At 36.9% G+C, this 20,145-nt stretch overlaps 1 protein-coding gene across 1 annotated transcript; it reads right to left on the reverse strand.

Moving 5' to 3' along the window:
- Positions 1 to 10,250: 10,250 nt before the first annotated feature.
- Positions 10,251 to 17,710, reverse strand: LOC138335634 (monocarboxylate transporter 12-like). Its single transcript, XM_069284799.1, has 6 exons — positions 17,656 to 17,710; positions 14,280 to 14,531; positions 13,667 to 13,810; positions 12,410 to 13,192; positions 11,044 to 11,094; positions 10,251 to 10,882 (listed from the first exon to the last, which is right to left on the reverse strand). The coding sequence occupies exons 1-6, from the start codon at positions 17,708 to 17,710 to the stop codon at positions 10,689 to 10,691; spliced, it is 1,479 nt and encodes a 492-aa protein (XP_069140900.1). The 3' UTR covers positions 10,251 to 10,688.
- Between the last annotated feature and the right edge of the window lie 2,435 nt (positions 17,711 to 20,145).

The following is a 20,145-nucleotide window of genomic DNA, read 5'->3' on the forward strand; positions in this document are numbered from 1 at the left end:
GCATGCTTCAGTGTTATAGCACTATAAAAGGGCAACAATTCCACTATACAAGAAGACACAACATAAATATACCACATACAGTCTCCCAAAACACGCACCTCGCACAACATACACGCAACATGCCGCATACATGGGAGGCCGTCCTTACATGACCATAGCTGTTAATAGGACGTTAATAAATCAAACAAACAAGCAAACAAACCAATATTTAAATATGCCGGTGAATTCGTATTATCTGGACAATTGCGCCGGAAAATGTCCCTCCATGAACATTTAAAGCACTTGTCCATCGGACGGCTTCTTCTCCCTCTATTTTCTTTGAGCTTGTCGATCTTGGACTTCATATCAATTAGCACCTATTGCAGTTCTTTTAGGGCAATGACTGTATCGTCCCGTCCGGGCGTTTCTACAGTCGCGTCAGCAACTCTGGCGTAACCTCGGTGTTATGTTCTAAAACGTTCGGCATTTTCAAACACCTCCAACTCTACGCCTGTTCTCACTGCTTCATTAAACGTGCTGGGTTAACTGTGTTGTACTTTAAGTCGTAGATAAGAGCTGATTAGTGCGTCTACAAAGGAATACTTCGCCAACACCTCCCACAACTCAGGTTTGCGCCTTGATATGCCAACTGTGTGAGTCACTCAGGTGACTGTCAAGACCTCTTGGGCCTCTTGTTCATATCCACATGTGAAAGAGTCTTATAAGACATGCCGACTTTATAGCCTGTTTTCACCAATATTTTCAGCTGATGTAACTAGAAGAGAAAGTGAATCAGACCTGAAAGTATAAAGGTCATTAGACCGTGATAGGTTTTTCTTGAAAGATGCCCCATCTCTGACAAAAGGTCAAAAACAGGAGCAAATAAATTAGTATTTTTCTTCAGTTACAAAAGTTACGTACTTTACACCATTCCCATCATTGAAAAGTTTGAGCTTCTAATTTTACTTCAAGATAAAAATATGAAAAATAGTTCATTGCGTCCAGAAAAATTTATGTGGCTCCATGTTCTATATTGAATAAAGTATAATTAGACATGCACCAAAAGCAAAATAAATTCTTTTACAGTATTTTTTTGTGTTAATTAATTTTATACATGATTAACACCAATTATCGTTCAAATGATGAGCATCTGTAATTCACGTGACTTTCATGTGAATCTCTATTTTTTTCACGTCAATTTCACGTGAAGTAAATATGTCGGCGATGGAACATCTTTAATGAGATAGGAGGCCTGTCTACAAATTATTTGAAATGGATACAGAAGAAAAAACATGTGACGCCATGTTAATAGTTCGATATGAAGCAGTTTTAAATTAGTTGAATTATCTGTTCTTCAAATACATTACACACTATATAAGTGAAGACATCGAGTAGATAACGAACGCACATTAGCAATATGCTTTTTGGCATTAATATATTTTTAATCTTTCAAAGTGCATACTAAAATGCATTGGGAGAAATTTTAGAAGAGTGATGTATTTTTTATAGTTATTTAGTAACATGTAAATTAGTTTAAGTCTAAAGATTGTTGATTTTGCAAACGACATATTTTTAATCTGCAAGTTTGTTAGTTAATGCGCGCAATTGAATGATTATGAATGATCATGATGTACCGCCCTTTTAAACTCGATATTTTTTCAGGCAATATCTTACAAATTTTGTTAATAGTTTATGTTCCTTCATTTCCACAAAATTAGTTAGTTTTATTACGAAAAAAAACCCTTAAAACGCAGCTTTTCTCAAAACATTACTGGGGCAGTGAGTTTCTGAAAACATCCTTTTTTTTTGGTTGAGTGAGGTAAAGTACATTATTTGTGAGAAATTTTTTGTTTTTTTTGGGTTTTTTTTTTATTAATTAACGTCCTATTAACAGCTATGGTCATGTAAGGACGGTCTCCCGTGTATGCAGTGTTGCGTGTATGTTCTGCGAGGTGCGTGTTTTGGGAGACTGCGGTATGTTCGAAGACACCAAGCAACACACCCTACCCGGCGACATTATACTGACAACGGGCGAACCAGTCGTCCAAAATTATAATTTGTGAGGGTTATAATTGTTTTTTGTGAATATTAAATGTCCGTATTGTTCATGCTCACGTTGATCGCAATCAAGTTACCAAACTTTTACATTTACTTTCAATGCATAAGTTTTTTTTATTAATTTTACAAATTCAAATAAAAGCTGCAAAAAATAGTTATATTTACATGTACAGTGCAGTGAAATGATTGCATACGGTCAGACCATGAAGCTAAAGTCCGGTATATAATTTCATTTCACAATTTTACAGTGTAATTTACAGTGCATTAATTAAAGTTTATAAGGTATCATATATGTTTGTTTGTCCACTTGAATGATTTCCATAACATGATTCATCAAACCTGGTTGTTTTTAATAGATTACTGAAGCATGTTAAAATTTTCGGCCAGGTACGGCACATATACCTTTAAAGGATTTGTGCAGTCAAAAATGATAATTTCAGTTTATGATGGCATGGGAATAGCTTTATTAGCACGTGTAGAAACCCCACCGTATCGCGCGCGACCGGAATAACCAGTTAGCCGTCGATATTGAGGTCAAATTGTCTTACTGCCCGATTATGCATATTTTCTAGCCCTAAACCGGAAGTGACGTTATGTTATAATAGTCCTTGGCTTACAACTGTACAATACCTGATGTGCTATCACTGATATCGACGGTCACGGGAAAAGATAATACATTGTATATTATTTTTCTATAATTACTTTTGAGGGAAGTTAATCTTACAATAACTTTGGCTCGAATGTAAATAACTAAAAGTGAGGAATACGATGTTTCAAATACCTTAATTTGGTCTCTCATTTGAGATGTTTTCGTGTAATACTGAACGAAAATCCATCAAAAGTTTAGGATTTTTGTCGAGGATATGCCAGACTTCAGTAACAAAAAAGATATTGATATTTTCCTGTGGCCTGTATCTGATATTTTTATTTTTGGAATTGTCAAGTTTGTGATTGTAAAATGAAATATAGCGTAACAATTAAATAAATCCTGGATTACAGTATCAAGGACGTATACATTGTATATTATGCTTGATGTACGTACACACCAAGGATTTATTGGTGATTTTATAAATCATTGATATACACCGATGATTGATCATCACAAACATTGTATTGTGTGTTGCTAACCGCGATATATTAATTACCGTTAAGCGTTTCAATATGTGGCGGAAAGAATTTATTTTTGATATTATAAAAGATCCTAATATTGAGAAAAGCAAAAAAAAAAAAAAAAAAACTAGAAACATGTCTGTTAGACATTAAGTGCTCGCTAACTACTTTCTAAAACCTTAATTACCAGTACAATATGCATCTATAAAGCATTGCCCGGAGATATTTTGCACTTACAAAAAATGTAACATATTTAATGATTAACCCGTACATATATACCAACAAGCCTATATGAAATATCCTCGGCAACAGGTGTACGTAGCACTATCGATCGCTCATGACCCTTGGGATTATTGCAAGGAGATGATTTACGTACCTAATGTATTGTAATAGATACTTCTATTTACTTCATCAGGGACGTAAATGTGAAATTACTTTGAACTTTGTTAATTGTTTTATTTGATACATAGAAGATTGTTTATAATTTTATTGATATTGATATATACGGTTTGACTGGTTGGACCAAGTTGTTCGTTTATGAATTAAAGACGGACCTGGTGATTTTATATTGTTTTCAGACGAGCCTTGACAAAGCCCTCACAGGCCTGTATCAAAAACTGCAGATCCATCAGGATTTATACATGAAATAATGACTTAACAAACGGTCGAACCGGTTGTTCCGAATAAACAAAAACGGCATTGTTTCGCTGTTCAAAATAGTCGTCCGCTACAGCACTGTTCAGTCTCTGTGCACGTGGTTACTAACCTGTGTCATGCTTGAATGCCTTTCTTGGTTCATCAGATCTAGAGCTCATGCATCCAGACTGATATTGTATAATGTGTTTTATTTTTGGTTTTTATACGCAAGGCTGGGTAATTGTATAAATAACTGCAGCAAATGCGGTCTATGATCACGGGTTAGTAAGCAATAGTGCAAAGTACACCAATGACCTAGGTTGATGTGAAATAAATTGAATCTGCTAAATAACGTTGTAAATGTCTTTGGCCGGTACTAAAAAGTTATCCGTTTCGTCACTTTTTATTAACTTTATAAACCTGATTTGCATTGTATTGTTCCGGAAGTTTTCAAAGTCGATCGGATGCTTAGAATATCGTGACAGATGCAATAGTTTGTATGATACGCCGCTTGAAGTTTACACAAAACGAATGTTGTTAATTTATTTACTAGAAATATATATGAGACGGTATAAGATATTGACTTCCGGTATCGCGTGCGCAGTTGGAATCTGCGCATAGCGGATGAACACAGACTCTACACCCGACAAGGAAAACAATAGTGCGAGAGTACGCTCGCAGTAAAAATTGTGCAAGAGTACGCTCACACTAAAAATACGAGTCATAGATATATAATTAGCCATGCCTTTGGTTTGATGGTTACGTAATACCTGGACCAGGATGTTATTTACCTGTACGCAAACTTATTCATCGAACTCACCTGTAATTACCTAGCCGGGGGCAATTTGCTATTTGGTTGACTATTCAGGTAATTGCTATTGTTTTACTGTCAAGCAAGTAAGCTAGGTTTTTTATTGACACCTCCATTTAAAATGTAGATGTGAAAGCAAAAGGAAATAAAATATCCCTATCATACATGTGTACCCCTAGGAATATGTATTATGTCGTACGCATGTAAAAACATTTAAACAAGTTTACTTATTCAGAAACAAAAAATGGTTCAAGAAATATTTCAACTAAAGCTTAAATCTTGAAAATTATTCCAGTTAAGTTCTGTAATTACGGATCTTGGCATGTATATGTAGCAATCTTTCGTAATTTCAAATGAATGTATTCACCGTGTAACACCGTGTATAATTTGAAGTAATACACGAAGAGTTATATTGCAGCATTATAAAAGTAAATATACTTATTTAAATATCACTGAGTATATTTTTAAATAAGTACAAAATATTATAGATTATTCACAATACCTGTATATGTGTAGTTTCATCCCAATTACAATGCTTCGATATATATAAGAAACTTTTCACCTCGGCTTTTGTATGAAGTACCACTTGATGTGGTTACCTTTTGCAATCATATGATAAATGGACATATATTATACCAAAAACATCTATAATAGTATATATATATATGTTTCTGATTATATTTGTTTGTTTGTTTGGTTGTTTGATTAATTAACGTTCTATTAACAGCTATGGTCCTGTAAGGACGGTCTCTCATGTGCATGTATGCTGTGTATAGCGTGTATGTTGTGCGAGGTGCGTGTTTTTGGAGACTGCGGTATATTCCTGTTGTGTCTTCTTGTATAGTGGAACTGTTGTCCTTTTTATAGTGCAATATCACTGAAGCAAGCCGCCGAAGACACCAGGCACCAAACCCCACCCGGTCACATTATACTGACAACGGGCGAACCAGTCGTCCCACTCCCTCTATGCTGAGCGCTAAGCAGGAGCAGAAACTACCACTTTTATGGACTTTGGTGTGTCTCGGCCAGGGGACAGAACCCAGAGCCTTCCTCTTGGGATTCTGATTGTACTATTTTAATTTCGGTATGATCTACAAAACGATCAACAATACAAAAAGATCGACAATGAAGCTATATATTTTCTGGATTTAGTATAAATTTAAAATAATGAATTTAAATCTGCACTTATACTGCAATTTAAAAACATATATCAGTAATATCATTGATGTATTTCTGCTTTAAATAATCCAGTTAAGGTTGTAGATGATAAAGTTTCAAAAGCAACATTATTGATATATTACTTTTCTATTCAGTTTGATACCGTTACCCCAATATAAACAGAACTGCCAACCGTCCACATTTCATCTTTTACTCAAAAACTGTCCCGTGTTTGCATCGTTATTGCAGAAGATTGAAATTACTATAGACTTTGCTTATTTTTTGTGATTTTATTTGTAACAAAATAATATTACATTTTACTGATTTCAAATACACAGAAATTTATATACTTGTGGTATCTAAAACTCTTAAATAAACAATGACTCATAGTCAGCTACGTCCTTTTCAGACTGATCAGAACATCATTTTGATATCGTCATTAAATTGGTCTAATTATTTAACTAAAAGTTGAATTTGCTTGTTTGAAATGCTCTTAAAGGACTGTTTTGAAACTGAAAATATCTATAGTATAAAGCTAGAATATACATTTATTCAAAAAACTCAAATTGAAGACCTAACGTATACATATAGTATATACTGTATACATGTATAATAGGCCCACCTTGTGAAGCCGCGGATTATTGTGAGCTCATTATCTCTCGACTGTAGTCGACACTACCCGTAAATTACGACCGAAACCAAACGATAGCGCTAAAAGCTAGGAGATTCGTTGTGTACGACTTGATTTTTCATTAATCTAAAGCAATATCCTGAATTATTATCAAAAAGAAAAAAATGACTGCACAAATCCTTTAAGCCTTCACAAGAAATAGTCATAGACAATTTGGCAGGCTTTTCACTGCATTTAGTTTACGATGTCACCATTGCCAGTTAAGTTAACAACTGAAAATATTGTATGGAATCAAGATTTCATTTTATAGGCAATTAATATTCGCCGAAAACGACAATTGTATTATGGATCCATGATCAACCGGCAGTTGGACATTTAAGAGGAAAGTATACCATTACAAACTTTCTCCATTTACTATTCTACATATTATAGAAAAATAAATTTGCTGCTTAGTGATTAACGAACTTTGACTCTAAAGATGAAACCAGAAGTGACTTCATAACGGCCAAATTTGAATTTTAATCGACGCCATATTAGCATGATTGTATAGTGGTTAAACTATATTTGACGAAATAGTCAAAAACTCCTTGGTTAAATATTAATTACGTCCAAAAAAATTTAGTGAGCCGATCTTAAATCTGAAGACAACAAAAATCACCAGGAGGACATACTACATCGAATGAATGCAAAACTCTGGAGAAAAATAAATAAAAAAAATAGCAACAATTGGTAAACGTTGACCTCAAGCAAGCTTTTTAATGAGACATGTGTTGTATAAGCATGTATAAAGAACATTAAATATGGAAATTCCCTAAAACAATATATCTTCAGATTTTAAATAAGTTTTCCACTTTTTGAGCTATAGCTATTTTCGTGTTTTTAACTTTTACGTCATGGTGGCCACATTGGATTTTGTTTTTATTCACTGGACATCGTTAGATTCATGGCATTTATATTCTGAAATAGTGTTTATCTTATGTCTTTCCATTTTACTTGTAGAGTGTAAACAAAAACACAATACTATGTTAAATATTTTGGCGGGAATTTAGCAAAGATCAATGTCTTTTTCAAAATGCCATAAAACCTGAATCGGAAGTGCAACAAAGACATCAAGTTCATCAGAATGACATTTTGTATTGATCTGTAAAAATATTTTGCAAAATTAAAAAAAAAATACAATTTGTGAACTTTGACCCCATAGCGAACTTTTTTATTTGACCTTTGACCTAATTACGATATTTTAGAAGAAAAAAAGTTAGTCTTAATTACGGTTTACATAAAACATCAAAAATATTTGCTGTATCTTAAATGGCTTTTGATTAACAGCTGTTTTAAACTTTTGAGGTATGACGTCATGGCGGCCATATTGGGTTTCCGACCATCATGAAAATGTTGCGGTCACCGCTTCAGCTCGCGCTATATAACAGGACTTTAAGTTCATTAGCATATCTCTTACCATTTTGTAGATTTTTTGCACACAATTTTAAATGCAGAATAATAATTACTTTACCTAATATATGCTAATAATAATAACAAAATACTGTTAGAGGTATCTTTATAATTCCAACTGTTCCGAAATCAGAATGTTCAGAGTGTTCCAGCAAAATTGATATATTGTAACTAACTTACTTTTGAAGAATATCAACTTTTTATGTCCCTGTTATTCCGATGCAAATATTCACTGTTGTCATCCTTGGAAGGTTTCTATCACTACGGTGTTTATACAAGCGTTCTGACGCCGTTCGAATTTGCGAATGTAAACTCATCAAAAGGAGCGGAACAATATCAAGAAAAAAATCAACACTATTATCGAGATAGTCGGGCATAGAACTCGATACCAGATAATAAAAAAATTCCTCTAACAGTTGCGATAGGAAAATGCTAACATGTGAGTAAATAAATAATTTATTTCTTTATTTTGATTCCCAATCCAAAATTTTAATGCTTTGATCCCGAGTATTCCAGTGACGTCACCTTTAGAAGGAGTGTCAATCCCGCCAAACAGTGACGTCCCAATCCCTGGAATGACGTCGCCTACATATGTCCCACGGTAGTAAAAAGGAGCACACACTCATTCCGTTAGTTGAATGCATATTTTCTTGATCACCAAAGAAGCGTCTCGCTTTGATAGAAATCATGTAAATAAACCGGCAGTTTGCTAACGTTGTGAATGACATCTACATATATAATGAATTGGTTGCAGGATAAACAGAATACACTGTCAGTATCTTACAATACAAGTTTTATTTTGGTTTCTACACAGAAAGACGAGATGACTCAGCAAAACCTCGTCATCCCATCTCATCGCACAAACGATACTAGCATCGAAATTGCTTACAGCAAAAAAATGTCTAACGTTAGAAATTTGGGTTTGTACATTCATTATTTACATAAACCAGTAATTAAAACAAATAATTTATTTCATCTAGACAAACAATAATTTGCAAATCCCAAACTCCGCATGCAGGGAGACGTCCTAGGCATATCGCTTCCCACTCTGCACTCCATCATGGTCTTATATTATCTAACTTTTATCGATTAGGCCTATTTGATCCAGATATATTTGTCTTCGGCAGCTATATTTCTTTGAATATGTGGAAGGAACATGTGTACAATGTACAAGATAAAAATAACCAATCTCAACTGTAACATACTAACTGTGTACATATTATCGACTAGTTCAGCCTGCTCAACTACATGTACAAAAAGCGTGAAATACATGTGTGTACCAGAGCCTCGCTCTGAGTTAGTGTAGAGCACATGGCGAATAAAGGATGCCGCTCACAGACAGCTCTTCGGTTGTTTCTTTAAAAACACGACATCAACTGCTATTCCGGTCCCGTAATATGTAATCTTGGTCAACTAAGCCCAAGCACAGGGGCACGCAAATTATTCATCATCTAAAAACGTTGCTATGTACGTCATGTCCACATTATCAAAAAATGAATAAAATATTATGTTAATATCGATAAGCTTGTGAAAATAATAATAATGACAAAACAAAAGATTTTTTCACCGAAAGCTGAAAAGCCCTATCACCTGGATATAGAAAATAACAGAAAAAACAAGGGATGAAAGGGGAGCACCCTGTGGAATAAACGCAGTCACACTATATAGAGTAATTCATTGTTTTAAAGGGACATGAACCTAAATAAAAGGCGTTTCGGGTACCTTACTACGGATAATATATCATTTATGGTGCAAACAAGTATAAGGGAGATTCCATCTTTCTGTATTTTGAACCGGCCCAGTTTGTTGACTGAAGGCGACACAAATTGTAGCATTGAACTTAGTGACCTCCCACAATGCACTGCACAAATGTAGTGATTGTAAACAACATATCAGATCGAAACGTGGGTGACATTCCGATAGAAAACGGATACGACAAGGGTCAGTAATGTTCGCGAATTGGTAGAAGGTATATAATATGAATTTAAGGCAAAGCCTCAGAAGAGCGCAGCTACAGTGCATTTAAGAAATGTTAATATAGCTATATATTAGGATTATAACCTCAGATCGAGATTAAAACTGTTTAAACTTGTAGTCCGATCATTGATTTTTTTTTAAATGCTATTCTTCAACACTATTGATGGATGTTTTGTGTCTAGAAATATATTGACACTCGTCACATACAGGTCAGAAAGAAATATTCAATTTGAATAGTTCAACCTTTCGATCTTGTTTCTCTCAAAGGCGGAAAACTTGGCAACATGCCATGTATCAAAAATGCGCGGGAATATGTGCCGTCATCTTTGGCACCAGAGACGTCCTGACGTCACGGCTGACGGTGCTGAGCGCTTGACACAGAGTATATCATTTTGACCAGTACATTTACTGTGCCGTTCTTGTCTTTGTGTAGTTATCTAAAACTACTTACAGTAATTACAAAGTGTATCCTGATGAAACGTTTTGTCTATAGAGAAAATTTCAAATCTCGTCGTGCTGATAACGAGAATTAAAACATGGCAGCCTGCATGGAGGCGCGAGACTTTTCCCGCGGGACACGATTTCAAAGTCCAAGGGGTACTGGAATGTATTGGATTCTAATATGCTCATACACGTGTTATCGTTAGTAGAGCTTCGCTCTACGCGGCCTTCGGCCGCGCAGAGAGCTGCGCTCTTATAAAAGGGTCGCTGCAATGACGGGAACAACTTCTCACTTTATACTTGCGTGATGTACATTTGCTATTAAATTAAGAGCATCCCTTTAAACTGTGTTCGATTATAATTGCTATAATAAACGCTAGATACCTAAACACTACTTGTAATATGTAGACCTACATTGTATGCTGATTTTATCTTATATCAGTATTGTCCATTTAGAATTGTTTTAGTTGAAGCAGTCGATTGTGTTGATACACGCCGTTTTTGTCCTTCCCTTGCAATAGATCTGGTTACACTAGGAATTTCTATATCTTCTGTGGTAAAAACTTGTTCCTTTGTTTTCTTGAAATAAACGATTGTTAGTCCTAAAACAGCTGCCATAGTGATACAAGCACCTGAAAAAGAGAGAATATATTAATAAACACTCATCATTTACTTCAGAAAAATCTAAATAGAAAATCAGAAACCAAAGTAGTGTGCAAGACATTATTTAAAGATACTAAAAGTTTTTTCTTCAGAAACAAGACCTATTTTATATGAGACAAATAATCCTTACCTGCAAGTAGGAAAGAATTTTCATAGGATCCAGTATGATCAATCACTGCACCTTAAGAAAGGAAGACGAAATAGTAAAAGATATTTATCAACAGCGTTTCAAAAATTAAGTCCCGACTTTAATCATTTATAACTTTTTTTGTAAACTCGCATTTCAGAGAAAATGGCTCACTAAACATTTTACTTTTTTGCGGTCACTCAAAAACAGTTCATGGCACGCATAACTGATATTTTAGTGTAAAAGCCATAACCGGTGGCGACACATTAGGATTACTTCAATGACAAAACCAAGATGGTTGATAAGAAATTAACATGAACGTTTCTTACCATTGGCATAAGTTATTCTATTTCATATGTCATATTCTATAAGTTTATAAAAGCGGTACGTATTGCTTCTCTTTTGCGTTCGGCGTATGAAGAGAGTTTTGTTAGTTTGATTCAATTTACGTACTATTTCCGAAAACATCAAGCAGCAAATCCAAACAGTATAAGCAGGAGTAGAAAATATCAATTGTATATACTTTGGTGTGTCTCGATCAGGGGACAGAACACACAGAGCCTATCCCACAGGAGCGAACGCTCAACAGAAGGCCAAAAGTGCGGCGAAATCAAGGGATACGTTAGGAAGAATAATGTCTGTTAGAAGAATAAAAACGATAAGATTCTAAATTTAGTCGCCTTTTACGGTCATGCTCCTACCTGCAGAGCAGATAAAGGGAGTGGGATGGCTGGTTCACCCGTTGTCGGTATAACAAGGGTGCCAATTTACATCATCATTCCATTAGTAGTACAAATGTATAATACAAATGACAGCCATTTTGATTCGCCAAATTATCGCCATTTTGATTCGCCAAATTATCTTGCTGTATTTAAAAAGACATTGTCAGTAAAAGATATACAATTTACCTGAAGATAACTTTAGTCAGTGTCACCTATTCATCAGTAATACGGGCTTACGTGTAACAGGTAAGGACGCAACCCAAAAATTTAGAGGAGTCTGGGATATTGAAGACTTTATCGAGGTTGTTTGTTTAAATTCGGCATAAAATTTGGCCAATTATAAAACTTAAACAATTTCTTGTATTCTCAAACAATGAAGCTCCTTTAGAATGCGGTTGGGATCGTCGAGTGCCGTTGACAGTATTAATCAGAGAGATAGCGAAACAGGTAAGATTTATCACACTTCAAGGCGAAACAACATTTACATACCACAGTCTGCCAAACTCAAATTCAAGGAACAAATGCAAACATTGCATTCATGGGGAGTTTTGCCATCATGCAGTTATTCAAACGTACCCTACAGAGCGCCATAATGTACTCTGAAGAAACTTCTATTTTACCAATACAAAAAGAACATAATGTGTTACCTGCGATTGGCGGTCCGATGAGTGAACCAACTCCACAGAAGAACAGGTATATCCCAACACCATTGGCCAGTTCAGACACACCGACAAGGTCTATAATGATTGTGTTCATTACGGAATAACAGCACCCGGAGTACATTCCAAACAAAACTGCATACACGAGTTGTCCTGTATATGTCGTAGCGTATAATGGGACAAGAAGAGTTGATAAACCGAGCAGGCCAAAAGTTCCAAAATATATCACAATTTCATCTATATCTTCATCCTGAGCTGCCATTCCGGTTAAAATTCGCGATACACAGTCACATACCCCACTAACTGAGATAAGGAAAGCTGCACTTAAAGAGGACGCTCCCATCTCTATGGCATATCTGGGTAAATGTACATAGACAAGATAAACCCCGGCACAAGCCAAAAACATACTCACACATAAACATAGATATGGAATATTCTTCAGGAGGCCGAATGAAGGTAATGCACTTTTTAAAATGTCACATTTTTGTTCTTGATTTGACTTGGTGTACTTCATCTGCTGGTGCTCAGATTCTAATTCCGAAGGGAAAAACAAACAACCAAAGACAACTCCTTGTAACGCGATTGCAGCTACTATAAAAAAGAATCCGTTGTTGCCGTATTCTTCCCGGGCGGCCTCTATAGCCGGAGCAAGGACGAATGTACCAACTCCACAACCGGATACTGCAATACCAGTCGCTATATTTCTTTTCCGATGAAAGTTGAATCCCAGGACCACCACAGAAGCTGAATAAACCAGCCCTGTCCCAACACCTGGAAGACGTGAAAAAATGTGACTGTTCGTTAGCTATCAACATCTCGAGGAAAGTGCATGATTTTTTTCTAATTGATTAAGAAACGGGTAATTAAAATTGCATGCCATTACGCCCTACTGGTTGGTTGATTATAACATCCTATTAACATCTGTGTGTGTATACGTCTACACACTGTTATGGTCAGTCAGGGAATCTAAAACCAACCAGTCTTGGTGAAAAGCAACTGGTTCTTACACTATAATCGTTTACTGACTTACAGCATAATTTCATACTGGACACAAAGCATTTAATTTAAGTATCACATACGAAACATCATGATATGACGTTACTAATAACGTCAATATTATAAATAATGCTGTATGAGAAAGCGAAATAACAATACTTTCTTCAGAAGCTTGTTAGTGGTTGTGAAACCCGTCTTCAGACAAGCGTTTGATTTATTAGAAGTAGACTTTTGATTTTATTATCTCACCTGCGAACACTCCATAAAAGACAATGACCAGATTTAGGGAGGGAAGGTAAGCACATGTGATGAATGAGGCTACCATCATTACTGCTCCGACAATCGTGGTCACACGACAACTGAACCTGTTGATCAGGACACTGGCTAGTACCCCTGTGTATATAGAAACAATTTTGACACTGTGAGTTATAATTTTGATAATTTGTAAACACATTTCTCACAATACTGCACGCAAACAATAACAGCTTGTGTAGGTAGAATTCGTTGAGTCTGAATGCCTACAAAGAAAGCATGTATGCGGTATGTTGCGTGTATGGAGACATGGTGCGTGTTTGGGAGACTCAAGTATATTCGTGTCGTGTCTTCTTGTATAGTGGAAGTATTGCCCTTTGTATAGTGCTATATCACTGAAGCATGCCGCCGAAGACACCAATCAACACACCCCAGCAGTTCACATTATACTGGCGAGTCAGTCGTCCAATGCCCCTTGTGATGAGCGTTAAGTAGTCTGTTTTTCAAGTTGTTCTTATTACGTATCTATAAAAGTCATTTTGACCATCTGGGGATTTCTGCTTCTTATCAAACCTCAAAATTTAATGTAGCTTTAATGCAAACACACTACCTGTTATTGACAGCATGCCTAGGTACAAACTTGAAGCCCACGACGTCTTCTCTACATCCTCATCAAACCGCTCCAACAGGGCGTTGTGGATGACACCGACAGCACACTGGAAACATCCTGTTATCATACTGGAACCAAACGACGCGGCCATCACAGCCCAGGACCATCCTTTATCTGCCACGCTTAGACGACTCAGACGACGGTCTGGCATTCTCCTGACTGTAAAAATGTGCTGTTTAAACTCAAATAACACTGAAATTAAAATTAACGATTTCAATTGTATGACAAGAAAACACTTGGTCAGGATGACCTATAGTCATCGTGATTCGTCCGTCATGGTCCGCCGTCCGCCATGCACGGTCCGTCGTGCGTAAACTTTTTCCTTTAAAACGCTACTCCTCCTTTATCCTTGGGTTGATTTCATCCATATGTGGTGTGAAACATCATTGGGGAAGGACAATCATATTTTATATAAATGAGCTTGGTCTGACCCCTAGGGGCTGAGGGATGGGGCCCCAAATGGGCAAATTTTCTTATTTTAAGCTTTAAAATCCTACTCCTCCTTCATCTTTAGATGGATTTCATCCATATTCGGTATGAAACATCATTGGGGAAAGACAATCATTTTTGTATTTAAATGAGTCTGGTCCGACCCCTAGGGGCAGAGGGATGGGGTCACAAAAGTAGAAAAGTTTCTAATTTTAGTTTAAAATTCCTACTCCTCCTTAACCCTTGAGTGGATTTCATACATATTTGGTGTATTTCATCCATATTTGGTGTAAAATATTATTGACAAAGGGCAATCATATTTTACATAAATGAGCTTGCTCCAACCCCTAGGGACTGAGGAGTTGGGTCCCAAAAGGGGAAATTTACTTAATGTTAGTCTTAAAATCCTACTGCTCCTCAACTCCTGAGTGGATTTCATCCATATTTAGTGTGAAACATCATTAGGGAAGGACAATCAGGTCCAGGTAACAACAGCAGCAAATACATGTGTGGCACATGTTATCCCTGCAGGTAGGGCGTTAGAATTGTACCTGCTGCCCCTATTGCATGATCGTAAAAGGCGACTTAATTTAGGATCTTATCTTTTCTATTCTTCCTAACTGACTTTATCTTTCCTAATGCCTCCCTTGGCACCGCCTCACTTTTGACCTTGATTGTTCGTCGCTGTGAGGAAGGCTCTGCTCCTGCTTAGCGCTCAGCATACAGGGAGTGGGACGACTGGTTCGCCCGTTGTCAGTATAATGTGACCGGATGGGGGGTGTTGCTCGGTGTCTTCGGCGGCATGCTTCAGTAATATAGCACTATAAAAAGGGCACTATACAAGAAGACACAACATGAATATACCGCAGCCTCCCAAAACACGCACCTCGCACAAAATACATGCAACACGCCGCATACATGGGAGGCCGTCCTAACATGACCATAGCTGTTAATAGGACGTTAAATAATCAAACAAACAAACAAAAAAGAGATAACACCGTAAACTGGGACCATAGGGGTATAATGTGTGGAACCTGTAACCAGTGGTACCACATCAACTGCCAAAATGTCCATACTGAAACATATGAGGAACTAAATGTTAGTGACATCAGCTGGCACTGTATTATATGTAATAATCCAAACTATAGCCACTTTCTGTTCGATCTTCATGGCATTAGTACTTCCAACCATTTTCATACACTGTCTAGTCTTGGTGACATGGGCCCATCTGTTGTCAACCTAAGCACTGGTGTTCTCGACCATAAACCACTTCATTCCTCTACACCAGTTCGAACTGAAAGAGAAACCCACAAAAAGCAAAAAAGAAAACCTCTACGGGTGCTAAACATCAACTATCAGTCAATACCTAACAAACAACACATGCTTTGCAACATCTTAGACAGCTCCATACCAGATATTGTAATTGGTACCGTGACTTGGTTGAAACCAATCATAAAAATGGTGAATATTTTCCAGCAGATTTCAAAATTTTTCGAAAAGATCGTACTCAGTGTGACTCCAACAAAGATGGCGGAGGTGTACTCATTGCTATAAAGGAAGATCACGCCAAGTGACTCATGTGAAATGGTATGGGCAAAGGTATCAATAGTAGGGAGTAAAACTTTATACATCAGCTCCTTCTATCACCCGAAAACCTCTGATGAAGAGAGCATGAAATCATTTACAAAATCAATACATGAGGTCTCTAAATTAAAAAACGCTACAATTGTCATAGGAGGAGACTTCAACCTTCCAGGTTGGGACTTGAAGAACAAAGTCCTTAAACCTAAGACAAGTTACACCAAAATTCATTATGACTTTGCAAACTTATTAGACGACACCGGCCTAACCCAAATTATCAAAGAGCCCACCCGAAATGAAAATGTCTTGGACTTGATTGTAACAAATAGCCCAAATCAAGTTACTCGCACAGAGATAATCCCAGGCATATCTGACCACAACATCGTATTTATAGAACTCAATATCACACCGTCAAAACTTGTGCAACAACCTAGAAAAGTACCCCTATATAATAAAGCTGAGTGGAACACCATTAAACACCAGCTAGGTAATATCTATAAACACATGCTAGACATGATCGATTGGGATGTAAACTCATTGTGGGAGTACTTTAAAACTGAACTCACCAAACTTATTAACGATCACATTCCTCAAAAAACAATAAAGCAAAAAACAAACCTACCATGGGTCACACCAGAAATTAAAAAAACTAATCAAGAAACGCGATAGACTTTACTTAAAGTCGAAAAAAAACTGGGGACTTAAAATTAAAATCAAAATTCAAAGATATAAAACATCTAGTACAGAAAAAACTACGAAATTCTTATTGGGAACACATTGAAGAAATAATAAACCCTAAAGCTCCTTGCCCAAATAATACATCATCTAGTACAAAAAGATTCTGGTCATACATCAAGGCTAAAAGGACTGGCCACTGTAGAATATCCCCATTAAAGCAAGATGGTAAACTTATACACAACCCTGCTGGCAAAGCACAAGTACTTAACACACAGTTCCAATCCGTATTTACAACACCTGAAACATTCACAGCCCAACAGTTTAATACTAGATGTGCTATGCCTCTTGACCACCCTTTTCCACCTATGCCTGATATAGTCATACATGAAAATGGCATTTTAAAACTACTAATAGGACTAGACCCCCAGAAAGCTGCAGGGCCCGATGACCTAAGACCTAGGGTATTGAAAGAACTGGCAGATGAAGTAGCCCCAATACTATCCTTGATTTTCAACAAATCCATTAAAACAGGCCTAGTCCCCAATGATTGGAAACTGGCTAACATATCATCAATCTACAAAAAAGGACAGAAATCCAACCCTGAAAATTATCGGCCCATATCACTTACCTGCATCTGTAGTAAAATAATGGAACACATTGTAGTCTCTAACATCATGACACATGCTGACACAAATAATATCCTTTACCCGCTTCAACATGGCTTTCGCAAATCTCGTTCATGCGAAAGTCAGTTGATAGAATTTATCAATGATGTATCAAGAAACCTTGATGAGGGAAGTCAGACTGATATCCTCATTATGGACTTCGCCAAGGCTTTTGACAAGGTCAGTCACTCCTCATCCATAAATTAAAACACTATGGGATAAGAGGAAACGTTGTCACCTGGTAGAGAATTTCCTTCTTGGTAGAAAGCAGCTGGTTATGGTTGAGGGGGAGGTGTCTGATTATGTCAAAGTCCACTCCGGTGTGCCCCAGGGATCGGTCCTCGGACCTAGTTTATTTCTTTACTACATAAACGACATCCCTGTCGGCCCAAACTCCACCATCCGTCTGTTTGCAGACGATACTATTGTCTACGTAGTTGTCAAGTCTGACAGTGATGCTGAAACTTTACAGCAAGACTTGGACAAACTCTCGCTTTGGGAAAAAACATGGAAGATGTCCTTTCACCCAAGCAAGTGCAACGTTTTGTCTGTACACAGAGGGAAAACTCCAATCAAACATAATTACATTCTCCATGGACACACATTAGAACACGTAGATCAAGCCACGTACCTGGGCATAACAATACAATCAAACCTTAAATGGGACTCACACATAAAAAACATTACTACAAAAGCCAATTCCCACACTGGGCTTCTTACGAAGAAACATCAAAATAGGTTCAGCATCAGTTAAGTCCCTGGCATACAAATCACTAGTCCGTCCATCCCTAGAATATGCCTGTACAGTATGGGACCCTTACACCCAGGAAAACACAAAAAAATTGAAATAGTACAACGTAGGGCTGCACGTTATGTATTAAACAAGAACATCTACACACATAGAACATCTAGTGTAACTGATATGCTGAAAGATCTTAAATGGCGTCCTCTTGCTGAAAGACGCAGAGAGTCCAGGCTCATCATGATGTACAAAATAGCTAATAATCAAATCGCCATCTGTAAACAAAATAGACTAATTCCAGCAAACAGGCAATCCAGGCAAGCTCACCAACAATCATTCCAACTTGCACACTGTCAAACCCAGGTCAGAAAACAACCATTCTTCCCTAGGACAATATCTGAATGGAATAAGATCCAAGCACATATGATATCGTCCTGCTCCACTCCTGAACAATTCAAGTCATTATCTACTGACTTTACCGGAATCAATTCAAATCCCATATCTATCTCTCTCATGACATTATCTTCAATTTGTTGAAGTTGGTCATTACCAATTAGAAGTAGAATCATACTTTATATAAAGATTGTAGTATTCCAAGATGGCCGCTGACCTACTTCCTGTCTTCAGTCTCTGATCTCAATGAAAATTGGTCTACATGGGTTTTAAGGGATGGCGAACAACATGCAAACATTTTCATAAAGATTTTGGTATTCCAAGATGGCCGCTGGCCCACTTCCTGTTTTCAGGTTTCGGTCCCCGATCTCAAATGAAAATTAGTCTAGAAAGTTTTAAGGGATGGCGAACAACATGCAAATATTTTCATAAAGATTTTAGTATTCCAAGATGGCTGCGAGCCCACGTCCTGTTTTCAGGTTTCGGTCTCTGATTTCAATGAAATTAAGTATAAAGGGGTGCTTATCAGTATGATAAAAAATTTGAAAGATTTTTGCTGGGCAAACCTCCTGTTTTCAAATTTTCGTCTGCAATTCATTGAATGTAAAAGTACCTCAAAATTTCTTTCAAAATGTTCATACACTGTGCAACTGCATTCTTAATTTGTTGCAGGTGGAGATGGGGAGGGAGAGGGTCATTTGGGGGATTATGAATTAGTGTCCATTAGAATGAGCACATGTACTTGTTTTAGCTTTAAAATCCTACTCCTCCTTAACCCTTGAGTGGATTTCATCCATATTTTGTCAAAAAGATCGTAGAGGAAGGACTGTCATATTTTATATAAACAAGTTAGGTCCGACCCCTGGGGACAGAGGGGCGGGCACAGAATGGGGAATTCTGATTAAATTTTGCTTTAAAAGCCTACTCCTTCTCAACCCTTGAGTGGATTAATGCATCCATATTTTGTGTGAAACATCACTGGGGAAGAACAATCATATTTAATATAAACAAGTTAGGTCAGACCCTAGGGGACAGAGGGGCGGGCTAAGAAGGAGGAACATATTTTATAAAGAACGAGGTAAGACCCATGGGGATAGAACGTCAGGGGTCCAAAATAGGAGCTTTGCTGAAATTTGGCTTTAAAATCTGACTCCTCCTTCATCCTTGAATGGGTTAAAACCATATATTGATGAAGGGCTACCAAGTTTGTTCAACAAATTACCTTTACCTATTTCAGAAACTTACATATTCAAAAAAGGAGTTCCTTGTATTGGTTATATGAATTGTTAACCACACCATTATACTGTGACTGTTGTTT

Source organism: Argopecten irradians, chromosome 11 (assembly GCF_041381155.1).
Source record: "Argopecten irradians isolate NY chromosome 11, Ai_NY, whole genome shotgun sequence".
In the NCBI taxonomy this organism is placed as follows: domain Eukaryota; kingdom Metazoa; phylum Mollusca; class Bivalvia; order Pectinida; family Pectinidae; genus Argopecten; species Argopecten irradians.